Raw genomic sequence first — 19,013 nt, 5'->3', positions numbered from 1 at the left:
CATTTGCTGGTATTAACAACAACAACAAAAATCTATGGAAACACCACATCCCTTTTCTCTATAAACCAACATAACAGAATTTAAGGACTTACCAATTGGTACTTGTAAAATAAAGTCTGGCGTTTTGTCATAACCCTTTGCACGGAGCTGATCTTCATCTACAGGAAGGACAAATACTATCACTTATAACAATATTCCATTAACAATATAATTGCTTTTCTTTCTTAAAAACGTACACAAATTGCGAATGCAGTCATACGTATCTTTCTTCTGTATGCAATGCTGTGTCAGAACAAATGAACTTTCTTAACAAACCTGAAGCATAGATACAATAATGCCTCTTTGTCCCTTCTGCATTTTTACGTCTTTATTATAAACTTCATGAATTCAAGCTGTCATATGCTACCTTTTTTATGATTGAAAATACTCAAAGTCATGAAATATACTTACTGATTAAAAGAAAAGGGCTTTACTGCTGTGAATATCACTACTGTTATCAGCCAATATTGACAATTTACAGTAAGGCACATGTACAGTAGCCTTACAATTACAAAGCAAATAGTTTTCATTAAAGCAATGAAGAAAGTTTATTTTCTATAACTGAAACTACTCTTACATACACGAACACAAGAGAGGGACAAGGACAATGAGATCACCACAGAGACTTAAGTCTCCTGCTTAAATCCTTTGGTATGCTATTGTTTCTGGCATTTACCAGAGTTTTACCACTAACAACATGTAATTCTGTAAAGCAAACAGACTGAGATTTTTTCCCTAAGTCTGTTCGATTTCTTGATCCTGGGTAAATATCAGTGATCCATTCAGAAGGAAAAGAGGCTAGAAAACAGAGAGCTTGACAAAGTTGGAGAAAAGTAGCTAGGTGCTTGGTTTAAAAAAAAAACAAAAAAAAAACCTCTCTGATATTTTCTAAATGCTGTCCTTGACGTCTAATGGCATTACAATGTGATTTCTGAAATGAGGAGTTCTCCATTAGGTTTTGGAGTGACCTGGTCATTCAATTCCAGACATGGCTTTCTGTCTTCACCCAACCTCAACTAATGGCCCAACCAAGTAACAAGGAAGGCTGTGTGGTCTCTTAACACCTACTGGGCTGTTGACATTGCCATGCATCCCATTCGCCTTCCTGCATCACCTTTGATTAAAATTAATGGCCCATTCCCAGTGTTGGGTAGCTTATTTCCAACCCATTTGTCAGCCCAAGACAGTGGTTTCATGGCCAATGTTCAGAAACTCTGTTTGAGAATACTCTTGTATACATCTTGAAAGGTCAGCATTTTAAACATAAATAACCTTTTAATGACAAGACCCATGTTTAAACTAGATATGTAAGTTAGATTTTATTAAAACTTGATATCCTTTACCCAGATTTTGAAGGATTGATACCAGAATCCAGAGCAACCTCCTATCTTTGAAATAAAAAAAAAAAAAAAAAATTGTTAGCTATTGAGATAAGAAAATACAAATAAAAGTAATCTGACTTTAAAAACAAGAGCATTTGGAACACTGGACTGCAGAGCAGATGAACAAGACTGGAAAAATTTCTATCCTCTAAATGCACTCCGGCCACAAGAATGTTTAATGGAAAAGGCATTTATTAAAATCAACTCAAGTGCCTTCAGCTTATGTTTCAGGTAGCTGATGAACAGTTTTAAAAGCTGGTTGACATTAAAAAAGAGAGATTAATATTTTATTAAAACTACCCTAGCTTGATCAACCTTTGTAGATGTTAAAATCTGTTTCAGAAAGAAAAATGATTATGTTTCTGTTGGCAGCTCAAAACAAAATTTCAAAGATCACCAGCAACCCAAATGCACACACTAATATTCCTTTAAAAGGCAGATGCTGTACTGCTTAATTGCACCAAAGTTACTAACACAACACCTACGATTTAAATTTCACGACTTAATAATGTGAAATTTAAAAACTCAGACCCCCACACCTGGACATAAAACATCAGATTAGGCTAGGGAATCTTTCCATCTTTCTGGGGAGAACTTCAAAGTACAACTGTGCTCCTTTGCTTTCTCCCCCGACCCCACCCCACTTTCCTCCCTCTCAATATGAAGTTCATCCAATAGTAATTTTACCCAAAGTATAGTTTCTAAAAGTCTGTCACCACTAGTGATATTAGACTTTTACTTACACACACACACACACACACACACACACACACACACGAGTGCCAAAAAATGTATACACATTTTAAGAAAGGAAAACTGTATTAAAATTGTAATACTCAATATATACCGATGACAAAAGATGAATACAAGTCACGTTTGACTTCTGCAATTACAAGAGGTGCTCAAAGTGGTTACCATCAGCGTCCAGACACTTCTGATTAAGGCGAACTACTGCTTGAGCAATGCTGACCAAAGTGTCCATTTGTATGCATATTTTTGGCACCCCTGGTGTATGTGTGTGTGTGTGTGTGTGTGTGTGTGTGTGTGTGTGTTATTCCATACATCTGAAATACTATGTTATGTATTGGCTACCTTCTCCTTTTTTTACTAAACTCCTACTGCCTTACACATGCTGTTTCAGCCTTCACATTGTTTCTTTCATCCTAGGTTTACTAAGAGAGGAGGAAGGAACAACTTGGTAGAGTTCAGAGGAAATGACAGCACAAGAATAGGAAGCAGCATTTGTGAACAAGTGGCCTTGCTCACCTGGTCCAGGCCCCAGGAGAAGTTGCTATCACTGATCATTCCACGAGGAGACCTTTAAGGTCAGCCCCATCCATTTGGCCTGATTTCCTGGCCCCCAGACCTCAAAAAATTCCTTACCATTAGGATCATTATCCAAACCACTGGGTATAGATTTAAAATTTGGTTGACCATTTGGTGGTTCAGCATTCCAACTCTAGGATCTAGAGGTTACGACTCAGTCATCACACTCTTCCCTCTGGCCTCATTCTCTGTTCACTCCCTCATCTTATGGCGCCTGGGCCGGTCTCCCACACACTCAGCCTGAAGCCTCTGCTCTGAGGACAGGAAATGATTCCTTTTCATTTTTTTAAACCTTATCCATTGGCCCAGTCTCACCACTGACATACGCTTTGCACATATTTAATGCTTATAAAGGTTAACTGAATAAAATACATTTAAAAAATATTCATGTCTTCTACAAAGCTTCTCTAGACTGACTTAACAATTTTCTGATTTATCTCGCCATGAATCAACAAGACAAAGACAATAAACCTGGCCCAAAGTTCAAGGTTTTATTTGCTGACTCTTGCTGCTGTCTTTCATCCTTGGTCCCAACTCTCTGCTGAGGTTCATCTTGATCATAAAGAAAGAAACTTCATCAATTTCCTTAATATTCATGGGAAGCTTTCCTACTTATTTCTTTGATCTACAGTGTTTATTTAAACAATGTTGAATTTATCCATTCCTTAAAGTTTGGGCAGAATACCTCAGAAAAAGCCATCTGGGACTGGTGTTACTGTGTTGGGCAGCTCTTTGGTCACTTTTCCTATTTCTTGTATGGCTACTGATCTGTTTAGATTTTTATCTCTTCTATAGTCACTCATGCAATTTATATTTTCCTTGAGAATCACAAATTTCATCCATATTCTTATAGCTCTTTGCATATACTGTGTTTTCCTGAAAAAAAGATTGGGTCTTATATTAATTTTTGCTCTAAAAGACACATTAGGGCTTATGTTCAGGGAATGTCATCCTGAAAAATCATGCTAGGGCTTATTTTCCGGTAAGGTCCTATTTTGCGGGGAAACATGGTATTTTGGTCAGGTGGTTACTTATGATTCTTTGAACTTTCCAAGTGGAAAACTAGATGTTTAAGGAACCTGCCATTTTCTTCATGAGAAAATGATCAATATGAAAAGTAAGAACCATATCGGTTACAAAGGTGGGGAAAGGATGATGGCAATGTTTTAGAATAGCACTTATACCACAATTTCCCCAAATGGTTGGGGATCAATATAAATCACCTCCAAATCCTGTATACCTGTCTTATTCAGTGAATAGAGCACATATAAAGTAAGACTCTGTGGGGACAAAACCCCAAAAAGCAGTTTCCAGGCTCTCGGCCTCACATAGAAAGGTGCTGGCTCGGGTAGTAAATGGCCATCAACTGTGATCAGATGCCAGCAGCTGTGGCTAGTTGGCCGTCAGCTGTAACCCGTAGGCTATTGGCCACTAATATAACGGCTGTGGCTATGCTAGCAAGAAAAGAATGGGGGCTAGCAAGAAGATGGTGGCTGGCAAGCACGGACTGCTGTTAGGCAGATTATGTAGATCCTGCTTCCTGTGTCTCCAGCCCAGCCGCCAGCGAGAATATATTGGTTTGACTCCCCTATCTATGGCTCCGTGGGTGTTCCTTTTTGGCCTTACCGTGTCCTGCGTTCTTGGGCGGGGAGTGGGAGCTGAGACCCTGCACGACAAATGGCGCAGCGAGCAGGGTGCCCTGCGTGACAGACTCTTTTGGTTTAAGGCGCATGTTCCAATATGTTTCATAACTACTAAGCTTGTCAATATCATAGTTCAAGTGTTTCTTATCAGGATATTTTTGCTTACAAGCAGCCTTGTTGGCCTCCAGTCCACAAGAGGTGGGGCTTTTAGATAATGAGAGCCTTGTGACACACAGCATTTCTGAGCTTGGAAAGGTTTAGAAATTACTGGTCCAACATTCTGATTTACACATGATAAACGTGGCCTAGAGCAGGTAAGTGACCCACCAAGACCTAGACCTCTCACATAAAGACACAGGCAAGGGCCCATATCCACCGAGTTCTGGTTTGTCTAATATACCACACTTGATGACAAATATTTAAATTTGGTCATGTGTAACATTTGTGAAGTGGGGGAAAATGTTCTTATTTCCCCCCTAGAAGATCTTGAAGCAGGAGAGGCGATGGCCATCTGTTGGATATTGTTTAGATATTATTTAGAGGATACCTGCCTGAAAAGATGAACTACATAATCTCTTTATTTTCAGAGGCTCCTCTCTCTAAGTGAACAAAAAAAAATGAGTAAAACTGCATCCATAGATGAAAATTTGAAAAACAACCCAGGTCTTCCTTTCCTTTTAAGTTATCAGGCCTGTCCTTAGGAGGCATTTAAAGAAAGAAATTACACATACTTAGAGAACACTGTGAAAGTTTAATTTCTTTGGCCTTTTAATTACCCTCTCCTTTAAATACCCCAAATATCCAAAGCAATTAAGTACTAATTACACAATTCCTATTTTTAAAAATAAAAGGCTGATTTTGAGTTAGAGAACAAAACACATCTGAAACTAGTTAACATATACTTAAGAATCACAGGAGGGCATAAGGACTACCAAGAAAAAGTTTGAGGTTTTTTTGTTTATTAAAATGCTTTAAATTTAAGAAATATAGTTGATCCCAGAGAAATTATGCAAAATTCCAGTTCACAACATCTGAAAACAAAAAGTAACAGTCTGGCATGGCATTTTACCTATGAATTTGTCAGAAGGTTTCTAAAATGCTAGGTTAAAATATACTGTATGATTAAAAACAATCTTTTTAACACCTGATTACAATTTTCCTAAATTGAGAAGGGCAAAAAAAAAAAAAAGCCCCACAAACATACATCAATACAAATGACAACTATAGTATATCTTGTCTACTCTAATATTTTGTTTTTCTGTGTTTTTTTTTCTCAAAACTCTGTCTCGTTCAATATGTGGAGCTATAACTTCTGTATAGCATATTTTCATGTTCTTGAAGAGCAAGTTCCATAACCTTTTCTATCCAGTTTAAGAAGTTTGCAGAGTTTCAGTAACAGATGTTACTATGATATGGAAACCATGTGCAAAGGTACACAGAACAGATATGCATTTAATGGGGGAGACTAATAGCACAGATAAATGAAATCTTTAGAGAACCCAAAATTTCATTATAACCATTAGTTTCAATCTCTTCCCCCGAAGCGTTTTACCACAGCCACTAATAAGGAATACAACTGACTGATCTGACCTTGTCCTTTGCTTATTATGTCTTTAGGGGACAATACTAGTGAAAATTGAAGTGCCCTAAAGATAGGAAACAAATGTGAGGGCATGAAGCTGGGACGGTGCAAAGTGAGGCTGGAAAGGCTGACCCCTGCCCACTGGTGGGTGTCAAGACAGAGGACATGAATAGCAACAACAAAAGTAAAACTTGTCTATGTTTTACATCACATCACTCTCAATTCTTTCAGTTTCATGTCATAAAACAAGGGACACATCAGCCCAGTGGAGGAAAAAGGATACAGGACAATTTGTGGGAGGAACTAGCTGTGATAAGGCCTGGGGCCAGTTTGCTCTAAACAAAACAAGGGGATTGGATGGTTACTAGAGCCCTTTGCAACTCCAAAATTCTGAGGAATGGCTGAATGGTAGATGTCTGCCCCAGTTCTTTTAGCTGTAGCTACTGATGACAGACCCTTCTGCAGGGCCAGCTCCATCTCTCCCAAAACCAATGGAGGGGAAGAAGAAGGGAGAGAGAGGGAGAAAGAGGGAAAGAGAGTGAGCACATGTGTGCCAAGGAACCAATCAACAATAACATTAACAGATTTGACCACAGTGCCTTTTGGCTACGGCGACAGAAGAACGAACCGGTAGCTAATTTTGGCGGGGTGAGTGAGATAGTTGATTTTTCTGTTCCGTGCCCCATCTTGTCTGGCATGGCCACTCCACTCGCACAATGTGATTTTGGTGGATGGTCAATATATGACCCTCAACCACTGGTCACGGGGTGGACACTTGACCCAGATTAGCTGATCAGAGCCCTTTTGAAATTTGTAACGGGGCAAAAGAGAATCATCAACTTTTCTCTGAGATTACGAACTCTAAGAAGTAAACAAACTTGCAACTTCTGGGGATCAACTTTATTGACTGAGAATGTAGCCAACACTGTATAAAAGCAGAACACGAGAGAAAAATAAGGAGATATTAATGACATAGCTTTGTATTCTGGATTCTAGACACACCAGAAGCAAAATTCTCTCTTTTGGATTTCCCAGGTATATCTGTAAACCAATAAATTCCCCTTTTGCGTGTGTCTAATCTTAGATTTCTGTTGCTTACAACCCAAATAGTTCCAATATATCATTGGCAACCAGGAAAGCAGACACGAGTTTCCTAACTAGAGCTATGGTTGAGGAAAGGGCTGTGGGCCTGGCACAGGGAGACTACTATCAGCAATGGACAAGGAAACCTGTCTTCAAAGTTCCAGAGAGTAGGTTGTCTTATAGCAGTACACATGTGTGCATGGTGCTTTACTCTTGGTCCCAGGGAGAAGCACATGCAAGCACATTCAATATGGGAAGTAAAGATGGCCCCGCACCATGACAATTTCTTCAGGAAGGGAAGACAGGACCCCTTTCCCCACATCCCGGCTCCAATATCACATTCCTGTTACTCTGAAAACTGTATCTGATTTTGAACTTTCAGACAGATATGAATTTAAATAGTTGATACCTTACGAAATACCCAAGCATCTCAGTTCCCTTTAGCCTATATACTCGTATGTTTGATTTCTAGCCTCTTCTCCACTGCAAACGTCTGCATGTAAACACAATCTTCGTATTCTAAATTTCATCTGTTCCTGCTGTCTATTCTTCACCTGAGGTCATAATCCCCTGTTTGTCACATCATAATCACTTCCCCAGCAGAGTACTGTTGCTTCAGGAGGGGAATAAAGCAGCAGGAACAGATGAACTCTTAGTAACAAAGATCCTAATTTCTTCCAGTGAGGGACATCCTTCACTAAGCCTATTTGGCTTTACAGAGTATCCTTCCTGGAGTCCCACAGAGTAATACATGAACGCTAGAAAAGCATGTAAAATTTGCTGGTTTGTCATAAGGCAAGACCAAACATGGGAGAGTGGGGATAAAGCAAATGCCTCTCAGGTGTCACTCAAAATAATTGTTAGCTTCTACTAACAGGGCAACATTCACTGCAAAGAATAAAATGTCTCCAGAGACGTCCTTATTAAGCTAAACTTAACAAGAATCTGCACCAGACAATGGCTGTGGAAGTCACTAATGAAAGTCCCTCCAACCTGGAGATACGCCAACCCATGGAGGATGAACGGTTTATCTTCAGTCTTTGATATAAGCTCTTTCATATTTTCCCTAACAGTGCAAACAGTCTTGGCTTCTCACTGTCACTATTTACTGTTCCTCCTATGCCTTTTGTCCCAACCTTTTACTGAACCTCTCAGAAAAGAGGGGGAGGCGGGAGGGAGAAAGGATATAACAAAACATGGTCTCCTTAATCACTTGAGAGATATAATGGAAACATCTGCATCAGTAGATAAAATAAATTTTCTATGTCATTGATACGGGGAATGGAACAGACCTTTAGCAGAGGGGACAAGAATGATCACAATGCTCATTGGTCAACTGAAAATCTAAGAAGGGTTCCTTGTGCATCTAAACCTAGGTAGGAGTGGGCAGTAGGTTCTTCACATCTTCTGAGGCTTTAAACGCTAATCAATAAATCTTAATTCTAAATTAACTATCCTTGGAAAGAACTGACATGTACTTAAACTTACCTGAAAATTTCCTGGAAGGCTCCATGTTTGATTCCATTTTTATTTATTTTTTTTTATCCCTAATGGTGCCTGCCCATAGCAAGTACTTAAAAGATACACATCTGCCTGATGAACCAACAAAAGAAATACTGGTTAGCTTAGTGGGGAGATAGCCAAGCTAATGTGCTCAACTAGCCATCCTAGAAACACATGGTGGCAGGAAGGTGCCGGTGAAAGAGAGCAGATGAAAAAGTAAAATTCTGTCACCACTTCAGGACAAGCAGCTTAGGAGCCAGTAGCATTTTCTTCATATGTACAGGGTAGCTACTGAGTTTTAGTATAATCTATACCTTTCCCTCTATTAATAAAAGTAGCACAACAACATCAAGACTATCAAGTGAGCAGCTACTGAGATGCACTAGAGTTGGAACCGCATTCTTCCTGGATGAGCACAGCAGCAGTGTGCGTGGCTGTGAGCATCCAAAGCGCACCGAGTGCCTGTCATCATGGTCATACTAACTAGTGCAGTTCTCGGCAAGGACACAGTCAACAAAAGTTAGCTGAAAAGAATAAGTAATAAATAGAAGAATTACAAGAACTCGAAGAAATTTCTAGAAGTTATCTGCATTCATCTGTTTGTAGCTTGTCTCCCTACTAGACCATGACTCCACAAGAGCAGAGACTTCATCAGACTTATGTCTAGTGCCTACAATAATATTACCTGACTCAGTAATTGATTTTTGCAATAAATGAATATGTGAATAAAATACATATTTTTAGTTGGAGAAACTCAGTTTTGACTTCTCTTAATACAATCTACCTATTTGTAGAAGTACAAAATCAATAAGTTTACAAGATAGGATAGATCCATATGAGTACACCCAAATCTTCAAAGATAAGGCCTCGCTCCCCTCCCCCCCAGAGTGTTAAATATTGTGCCATAGCAACTGCTCAGTAAATGGTTATGAATATGGAAATTTAAGAAATTATTAGGGTTAAGATAAAAGTAATTTATTTTTATTTCTTTCTCCTATTGATGAAAAAGGTCAGACAAAGTATTTATTTTGTAAAATGACATATAGAGGACAATGGGTGGAAAATTTAGAATGGGATACAAAATTTCAGGGAAATCATAACTCTTAAGAAGGATTAATGTATAAACAGTAAGAATGCTTGTGTATTAAAAGCCCAGATTAGAAACGAGAGAGAGAGAGAGAGAGAGAGAGAGAGAGAGAGAGAGAGAGAGAGAGCGCTATTGATGGTATTTTTGCTTATAAAAGAATCAAAGTAAAACAAACATGTTTGTAATATCTCTGCAACAAAATTCAAGGTGTACACACATAAAAAGAAAACATAAGATCATATTTTGTTCTATTATATACCAACATTTTTCCATAGTTGGATTTACTATGATGATCTATCTAAATTTATCTGGCATAGTACTTTAGATCTAATTAATCATCGTGAAAGGGTATTTACACGGTAAAAGAAAAACGGTGTAACAATACTTCATACAAGGCTTTGAATTTTGATGTTTTAACCAGAAGTAAACATGTATTAATTCAGTACTACATTAAAATGCTTAAAATGCATAGAATAAATTAACAACTTCTTTGTATGCTGATGAGGAAATTCTTTAAAATAGGACTCAAGTTACATGGAGTGAGCTAAACACCTATAACTGATTTATTTTTAAAGATCAGTTAAGTGTCGTCTTTAGGTATTCTTCAATAAAATAATTACCTCTAGATCCTATACATAGAGGAATAGAGGGGGCACATCAATTTTAAGCCCCCTTTTAAGTCTCCTTTCTGAAATGGTATCTGAGTGGTAATGTCTCCCTGGCTAAGGTCCTGCATTTTCTTTGTCAGCCACGGTCAATCCAGTCTCACACTGGATTCCCAGAATCAAGGGAGTGGAGGCCTGGGGACCAAGTTTAGACCACGTTTAAGTTCTTTGCTCTTCCTCCCTGATGGACTCTTCTAGTTCTCACGAAGAAAGCAGAGAAAAGCTAGGGTAAGTAAAGAAATGGCACTGAGGGCCTGACTATCAGTCAGCAGATGGGGCCAAGAGTAACACCAACCTGACTTGAAAATATGACTGCTTAGTTGGTGGCTTAGAACAATCAAGTAGATTTGGCCATGCTATACTGGCCGCTATCCGAGTGATCAGTGTGACCAGATATTTCATAATACTACCAGAACTCCGTAGCTCTAAAACAGATCTCATGGTGCCTTGTGAGGCATCATTGAAATGGTTTTGATCCATTACAGGTTTTATTTTTGATTAAATTTTAAAATGCAATTTCTGTCTAATGTACGCCTTTTCCATAGGCTGAACATTTCAATTGTCCTTATATGAAAAAAAATTTGCTGCTTTTACGTACTGAAATTTAATTTGGTAATTTGAGGCCACTTTCCTAATTTATCAACTTTCTTTAACCCTAGCTGGAGAATATTTATGGTATCCCCCCCACCTTCAAGTTATCAACAATCTTATAACACATTCAGCTCCATCCTCCAGTTTCATTAATAAAAATATTGACTACTAAGACTTAAAGCACATTTCTTGGAGGGCTGTATTCAACATCCCTTTCCAACTTGATGTAAAATCACTCATTTGACTTTCCTTGGCCAATTCTCTGTCCATTTTGGAACAAAAATGACGTAAACCAATATTCTTTGATTTTTTAACCTAAAAAAAACACACTATGTAAACTCTTGAATATCTATAGAAAACAGATGTGTACAATAGTACGATTTGTATAGCACTTTTACAAAGTACCACGTCGAAAATGGAAAAGAGGAATTCATTGTACAGTGTTTTATGGTTTCCATGATCAGTTATCATACGGATATCTTTTGGGGCTTAATTTCTAATGCTTGAGAGATACTGAAAAAAATATAAGATTCCACACTGGCACACCAAAATATGCGAACATGTGAGATTTTTAAAAATCATACTAAATTTCTGATGACAATTAATGTTTGGCATAAAAAATAATAAAATCTTAATATTTGGCTTTCAAGTAAAAGTACTACCTGATTCCACACGAGACAAACATGAATTTTTCTAACCGTCCTTTCTAATATATAAAGCATTTTATAGACAATATTTCTTTTGTTTCTTTCTCTCATAAGGCCTAGATTAGGGTTAATATCTCATGACACCAAAAGTAATACTGTAACAGATATTAAAGCATTTTTTCAGCCACTTATTCTATAAAATATTAATTGCAAGCCTGTGCGTGTGCTGTGTTTACAGGGGATTAGGTAACTGAGTTCCTGCTCAGTTCTAAATCAATAAAAGATAACATGTACAGCATCAATCATCGTTCACTCTTCCTTTAGGACTGCAAGTGGAAGATTTAAAAAAATACGTATTTAAGCACTCATGGAGATACTAGAAGCTCGAGAGGATGTAAGCAATACTCACCTAGGAAGGACAGGTTTTTCTCTAGAAGCAAGTCTCTCAGCAGGACTTCGTGCTCATAACCGATGGCGCTGGGGAGTTTTAGTTAAGGAGGGCAACACAGGTAGAGTTATAAAAAGATGCTATCTGAAAAACCCCAATACCAGGTCTACACTTTGAGATGAAAAGGAAAATAACAGGTAAGTAGAGCAACTATTTCCACTTCTAGCCTACATCTCTGAGGTTTCTATACACGTCCTTCATTTAAATGAGTGACTGGAATTTTTCTATAATGTTTATATGTATTTTGGCCAATAAAGATTTGTAAATGGATGCGTCCATAACTTTGAAAAGAGGGAGAATCATTTTAAACATCCTTTATGTTATGTTACATATCTTTCAATTCACTTTAGCGCAACTTTATCAAGCACTTACTAACTGCAGCCAAGAAAACCAATGGGCCTTTGCCCTCAAAGAGCTTCCGATCTTATAGAATTCCATCAATCTTCTGTGAATTCACATTTGTCACAGAAGCAGCTTTTAGGAGCTCCTGTTTCACTTCCAATCTATTCATGGCGATCTTCTGTGATTTGGGAAGCCAACAACTGACTTGTTGAGGATTATATGTAACGTGGAGGAAAGACGTCTTATTAAAGGACTGTGGGTTAGGGTGTGGGTATGGAAGCTATTTCAACTCTTTTTATCATGTGTGTACAAGTGTACACATATTATAACACACATATAAATAGATACACACAGGCACATAGACATTTTTTGAGTGTTTACTATGAGGCAGCCATTATGTTAAGTGTTTTATGTGTATTATTTCATCCTCACAGTTATCATTATCCATATTTTAAAGATGAGGAAACTGAGGCTTAGAAAGGAACTTGCGCAAGGTCATACAGTTGATGTGTGGTAAAGCAGAGGAACAGATCAGAATAAGATCACTGCAACGGCCATGTTTATGACCTTCACACAGTTTCTTAAAAAGTATTAAAATTATGTAAAAATAATATGCTAAAAATAGTATGTTAATATTTCTTAAATACCATATACGAAGCCTTTGTGCTACACACTTCGGGGTACTATCGTCTTATTTAAACTTCACAACAACCACATGACGATGTACTGTTATTCGTCCCATTTTTACAGTTAAGAAAAGCAATGTTCAGGAAGGCTGAGGAACTTACTGGAGGTTGGTCCCATGGCTGGTAAATAATGAAATCAGTTATGGGACTTCCAATTCTGGGTGTATTTTCCAAAAGGATGAGATTGCAAAAGTCTAAAAAGGAGTGTTACCCTATTCTGATACTTGAATTCTGTCAAAAGCATTTGATAATAATTACATTTCACTGATAATGTCAACTTGGTCATATCACGTCTTGGCCTACCAGAGACTCTTTAATTCTGATCATGCACTGCAAGAGTCCAATTTAAATGGAATAAAGCTTGTATATTATTTGTAAACAAACAAACAAAAAACTTCTAGAGAATTATCCTGTCCTCTATCAACAGATACAGGTGAATATTGTTAAAATCTTCAAATTCCAGAGATGTGGCCACTCACGTCAACCGTCAAAATGAGCCCTAAGTCATCATCCCTGCGTTTTTCCTTCTGTTGTTCCTCCCTCCCCACTCCAATACACATGGCTATGCTTATTTAATATCTTATTGGAAACAAAATAAAGGAAACACATTTTTAAATCACAAAATTTCACACATTTGCAGAGTCCATTGAAGACATTTGATGAGTATCTTTCAATGATTTCTCATTACTGGGGGCATACCACATTTGAGAACTAAATTATTTACTTCTATTCCACATAAATGTGCTCTCACTTTTATTGTTGTAAATTATTTACATCTAAAATGTTGAATCATGAAACTGAGGTTACTGATGGTACAGAAATGAAACCCACAGCATTTTAAGCTTCCTGCATCATTATCTTTACTTGCTTCTCTGCCTAGGTCTTTGTCTAATAGCTGTGTCCTGAAGTCACAGTTTAGAAAGTTGAGGTGGCTGTTTTCTCACACCTTTTGTGTCAGTGAATATAACCTATGGCAGGAAAGGTGTCAATATGTCTATGTAGAGAAAAAAAAAATAGTGGACACCAAAAGAAAAAGAAAGCACAGTGACAATTTATATTCTCTTTGCTACTGTGCTTTTTTGGTGTCTTATTAGTAAATGACCAGTTTACTTTATTCCACTTACATTTTCCTAATGGAGTAAAAAAGGTTTTGTACCTATTCTAAATTTACTAAATGTGAGCTATCTTTCTTACAAAATGATGTAATTCACTGAGAGTAAGCAATGTAAACACTATCAAATTATCAGAACAACATAAATAGCATTTTCACTCATATGGAAAACTAAGAAATTTTATTCAGTATGAAATAAAATAATTCCTGTTGATCAGTCTAGGAAACACCTGTACAAGTGTATATACATTATATAAAACTGCTACTACCTCAATGCAAAGATAAAAATCAGTTCTCTACAAACTTCCCAGCCTGTTTTATTTTGCATGGTAAAAGCAATCACCAATTTGAAATTTTGGAAAGATACACTTCTAGATTACGCTTTGCTTGATACAAATATATATAAAATACAAGGTCTAGAAACTAAAGCTTGTAAAAATAGTAATTTTACTGGAAATAGGCATAATAATGGAACTGCAAAATTATAATCTCGTCAGTGAATACAATTTATAGACATACGTCATTATCTTTATCAATTGAAATCATATACTACATTAAATTCTATGGGCGATAACACCAAAAAGGGAAAGTGAATGATGGCAAAAATGTAAGGAAAATATTCCAAATAGAATTTATAATGCTCTATAAGCAGAAACACTTAGACTTTGTCTACAATAATACCTGATATTGATGTATGGCAGTGACCATGGGGCAAAACTTGTAAATAACCTCACAAGCCATTTTTTTTCGCCAGCAATACAGCAATCTAGTTTCCCGTAAGCATCTCAACTATTACTGAAAAATAGCCTCCTGGCATTTACAAAGCAGTTGACTTCATACTTTAGTCCATGCATATATAATTAGATAGTTATATTTGAAATCAATATGCAATCCTTCAAGAGACATTATGCTTTTAAAACCTTAACTTTAAATTGATTTTTAACTATTTTATGTGCTTTAAAATTAACATGTAATTCCGCCCCAGATACTCTGAGATGGTGTTGGTTGTTACACAAATGTGCTAAACTTTATCACTGTAGCAACATGAGATTGGCATTCCTACAACTTTGAACACTACCATTAATTTTACATTGCAAACAGAAGCATAGTTTTACTTTGGTCTAGTAAAAAGGTAAGCTTATGGTAATGCTGTGATTTTAATAAGTTAGATTGGAGGCAACAGACTTGGAGAATAAATATATAAAGGGCTATAACATAGGTACTGAATATTCTTACAAGGGGGCTCTGTTAAAAGAATATTTTCAAACACAAAACACAAAATATTTATTTTATGAAAAATAAAAAAAGAAAATGACTGATTTCTTTTTTCTTTTTTTTTTTTTTTTTAACAAACATTTTACTGATTCTAAGCCTTTAGGAAACAAGGTGGAATATAAACACACACACACACACACACACACACACACACACACACACACACACACACACGACTAGTGAGGGCTTCCAAAAAATGCCTCCTGACTCACCAAATCACAATTGGTCACATTCCACCCACACTAACAAAACCTATACCAGGAAGGACATGTTCTATCATTAAGAAATGTAAGACTCATGGATTCAGACAAATACAATTTTCATTTAAAAACTACTACTTCCTCTTTAAATAGCATTCTTAGCCAAGGATCCTCAAAATTCTTAGTGCTGCCACACTACTAAATGTATTGATGAATAATGTCATACATCATGGAGCAGTTACTTTCCACTCAAATCCTGTTTTAAGGAGTTAACTCTTTAGTAATCGCAATGTTTTTAATACCGTGTTTCCCGAAAATAAGACCTAGCTGGACAATCAGCTTTAATGCGTCTTTTGGAGCAAAAATTAATATAAGATCTGGTATCACATCACATCACATCACATCACATCACACTATACTATAAGACCCGGTCTTATAAGAAAATAAGACCGGGTTTTATATTAATTGTTGCTCCAAAAGATGCATTTAGAGCTGATGCATTGTCGGGCTAGGTCTTATTTTCAGGAAAACACGGTAAATGACTGGACATCCGTTTTCATAGCCTTAAATTCAGTTCAGAGGGAAAAATTAATTTGGTTTCTCTAAAAATGTTTATTAGGGATCAAACTGACAGCTCAGATTGTAATCAGCATTTAAGCAACAAGAGTCTACTGCCCTTTAAAATGTGATGGTCTCTGGTGACATTTAAAAAAAATTATTAAATTGACTCAGGTGACATTGGTTAGTAATTATATAGGTTTCAAGTGTACATTTATATAAAACATCATGTATATATTGCATTGTGTGTCCATCACCCAGAGTCAGTTCTCCTTGCGTCACCATATATTTGATCCCCTTAACCCTCACCTACCACCCTCCTCCCCACTTTCCCTCTGGTAACCACTAAACTGTTGTCTGTCTGAGTCTTTGTTTCTTTGTTTGTCTTGCTCATTTGTTGCTTTCAGTTTTATATCCCACATATGAATGAAGTCATATGGTTCTCGAAATTTTCTGTCTGACTTATTTTGCTTAGCGAGATAATCTCAAGACCCATCAATGTTGCAAATGGCAGTATTTGACCTTCTCTTATAGTTGAGTAATATTCCATTTTGTGTGTGTGTGTGTGTGTGTGTGTGTGTATAATTACATCTTTTTCATCTATCAAAGGACACTTGGGTTGTTTCCATGTCTTGGCCACCATGAAAAATGCTCCAATGAACATAGGGGTACATATATCTTTATGGTTAAGTGTTTTCAGATTTGTTGGGTAGATACCCAGGAGAGGGATTGCTGGGTCATATGGTAATTCTATTCTTAACTTTTTGAGGAACCTCCATACTGTTTTTCATAGCGGCCGTACCAATTTACATTCCCACCAACAGTGTATTATTTGTCATGTTGATGATAGACATTCTAACAGGTATCTCATTGTGGTTTTTATTTGCATTTTCCTAATAGCTAGTGAAGTTGAGCATTTTTTCGTATACTGTTCGCCTTTTGTGTATCTTCTGGGGAGAACTGTTTGCTCAGGTCCTCTGCCCACCTTTTAATTGGATTGTGGTTTTTTTTTTTGCTATTGAATTGTACGTTCGTTATATATTTTGTATATTAGGCCTTTATCAGACATGTTGTTTGCAAATATCTTCTCTCATTCGGTTGGTTGCCTCTTTGTTCTGTTGATGGTTTCTTTTGCTGTGCAGAAACTTTTTAGTTTTATATAATCCCATTCTTTTTTCTTTTCTTTTTTTGCTTTTATTTCCCTTGCCTTTGAAGTCAAATTCATAAAATCCTATCTGAACCGAATGTCCATAAGTTTAGTACTTATGCTTTCTTCTATGCAATTTGTTTCAGGTCTTATGTTAAGGTCTTTGATCCATTTTGAGTTAATTTTGGTATATGGTGACAGATAGCAATCTAGTTTCACTCTTTTGCACGTGACTTTCCAATTTTCCCAATACTGTTTATTGAAGAGTCTTTCTTTTCTCGATTGTATGCTTATGGATCCATTGACGAAAATTATCTGCCCATATATGTGTTGGTTTATTTCTGGGTTCTTAATTCTATTCCACTGGTCTGTGTGTGTTTTTCTGCTAATATAATGCTGTTTTGATTATTGTTGCTTTGTTGTATAAATTGAAGTCATAGAGTGTGATGCCCTAGCCTTGTTCTTTTTTGTTAAGATTGCTTTGGCTACTCAGAGTGTTTTGTGATTCCATATAAATCTGATGATTTTTGTTCTATTTCTTTTAAAAATGCCATTGGGATTTTGATGGGGATTGCATTAAATATATATATTTCCTTTGGTAATATGGCCATTTTTAATGATGTTGATTCTTTCAATCCATAAACATAGCATATCTTTCCATTTCTTTGTGTCATCTTCAATTTCTTTTAATAATATCTTATAGTTTTCAGAGTATAGGTCCTTCACATCCTTTGTTAAGTTTATTCCTAGGTATTTTTTTCTTTTTGTTGCAATTGCAAAAGGAATTATTTTTTCATTTCTTTTTCTGAAATTCCATTGTTAGTATACAGAAATGCAATGGATTTTTGTACATTGATTTTGTATCCTGCAAATTAACTGTATTTGTTTATTGTTTCTAATAGTTTTTTGGTGGAGTCTTTAGGGTTTTCTATATAAAGAATCATGTCATCTGCAGAAAGTCATAATTTAACTTCTTTATTCCCTATTTGGATGCGTTATTTCTTTCTCTTACCTGGCTTCTCTGGCTAGGACTTCCTTTACTATGCTGAATAACAGTGGTGACAGGGGGCATCTTTGTCTTATTCTTGATTTTAGAGGAAAATCAGTTTTTCACCATTAAGTATGAGATTAGCTGACGGTTTGTTGTATATGGCCTTTATTATGTTGAGGTACTTTCCTTCTATACCCATTTTATTAAGTGTTTTAATCATAAATGGATGTTGTATCTTGTTAAATGCTTTTTCTGCATCTATGACATAATCATATGTTTTTTATCCTTTATTTTGTTTATGTCATGTGTCACATTGATTGATTTGCGTATGTTGAACTATCCTTGTGCCCCTAGAATAAACCCCACTTAATCATGATGTATAATCACAATTTTCCAGTTCTTCGTGATTCAGTCTAGGAAGGTTATATATTTCTAAGAACTTGCACATTTCTTCTAGGTTATTGAATTTGGTGGCATATAGTCTTCCATAGTATTCTTGTATGATCCTTTGTATTTCTGTGGTATTTGTCATTACTTCTCCTTTTTCACTTCTGATTTTATTTGTATCTTTTTTCTTTTCTCCTTAGTGACTCTAACCAGGGATTTGTCAATTTTATTAATCTTTTCAAACAACCAGTTCTGTGTTGCATTAATTTTTTCTGTTGTCTTTATTCTGTTTCATTTAATTCTGCTCTAATTTTTATTAT

The 19,013-nt window shown here is 36.4% G+C and overlaps 1 protein-coding gene across 3 annotated transcripts in view; it reads right to left on the bottom strand.

The window, feature by feature from the left end:
- The window catches only part of CDIN1 (CDAN1 interacting nuclease 1), a 223,145-nt gene that overhangs the window by 101,263 nt on the left and 102,869 nt on the right, over positions 1 to 19,013 (bottom strand). For all 3 annotated transcript variants that reach the window (XM_081049980.1, XM_081049981.1, XM_081049982.1), the window contains exons 8-9: positions 11,958 to 12,025; positions 93 to 158 (exon numbers count right to left, since the gene is read on the bottom strand). In XM_081049980.1, the coding sequence (XP_080906106.1) occupies positions 93 to 158; positions 11,958 to 12,025 (134 nt within the window). The remainder of the gene's footprint in view (positions 1 to 92; positions 159 to 11,957; positions 12,026 to 19,013) is intronic.

The sequence above is a fragment of the Rhinolophus hipposideros genome (assembly GCF_964194185.1).
Source record: "Rhinolophus hipposideros genome assembly, chromosome: 5".
NCBI classification, from domain to species: domain Eukaryota; kingdom Metazoa; phylum Chordata; class Mammalia; order Chiroptera; family Rhinolophidae; genus Rhinolophus; species Rhinolophus hipposideros.
The sequence above is the reverse complement of the archived record's forward strand: the minus strand, read 5'-3'. Positions and strand labels throughout refer to the sequence as shown.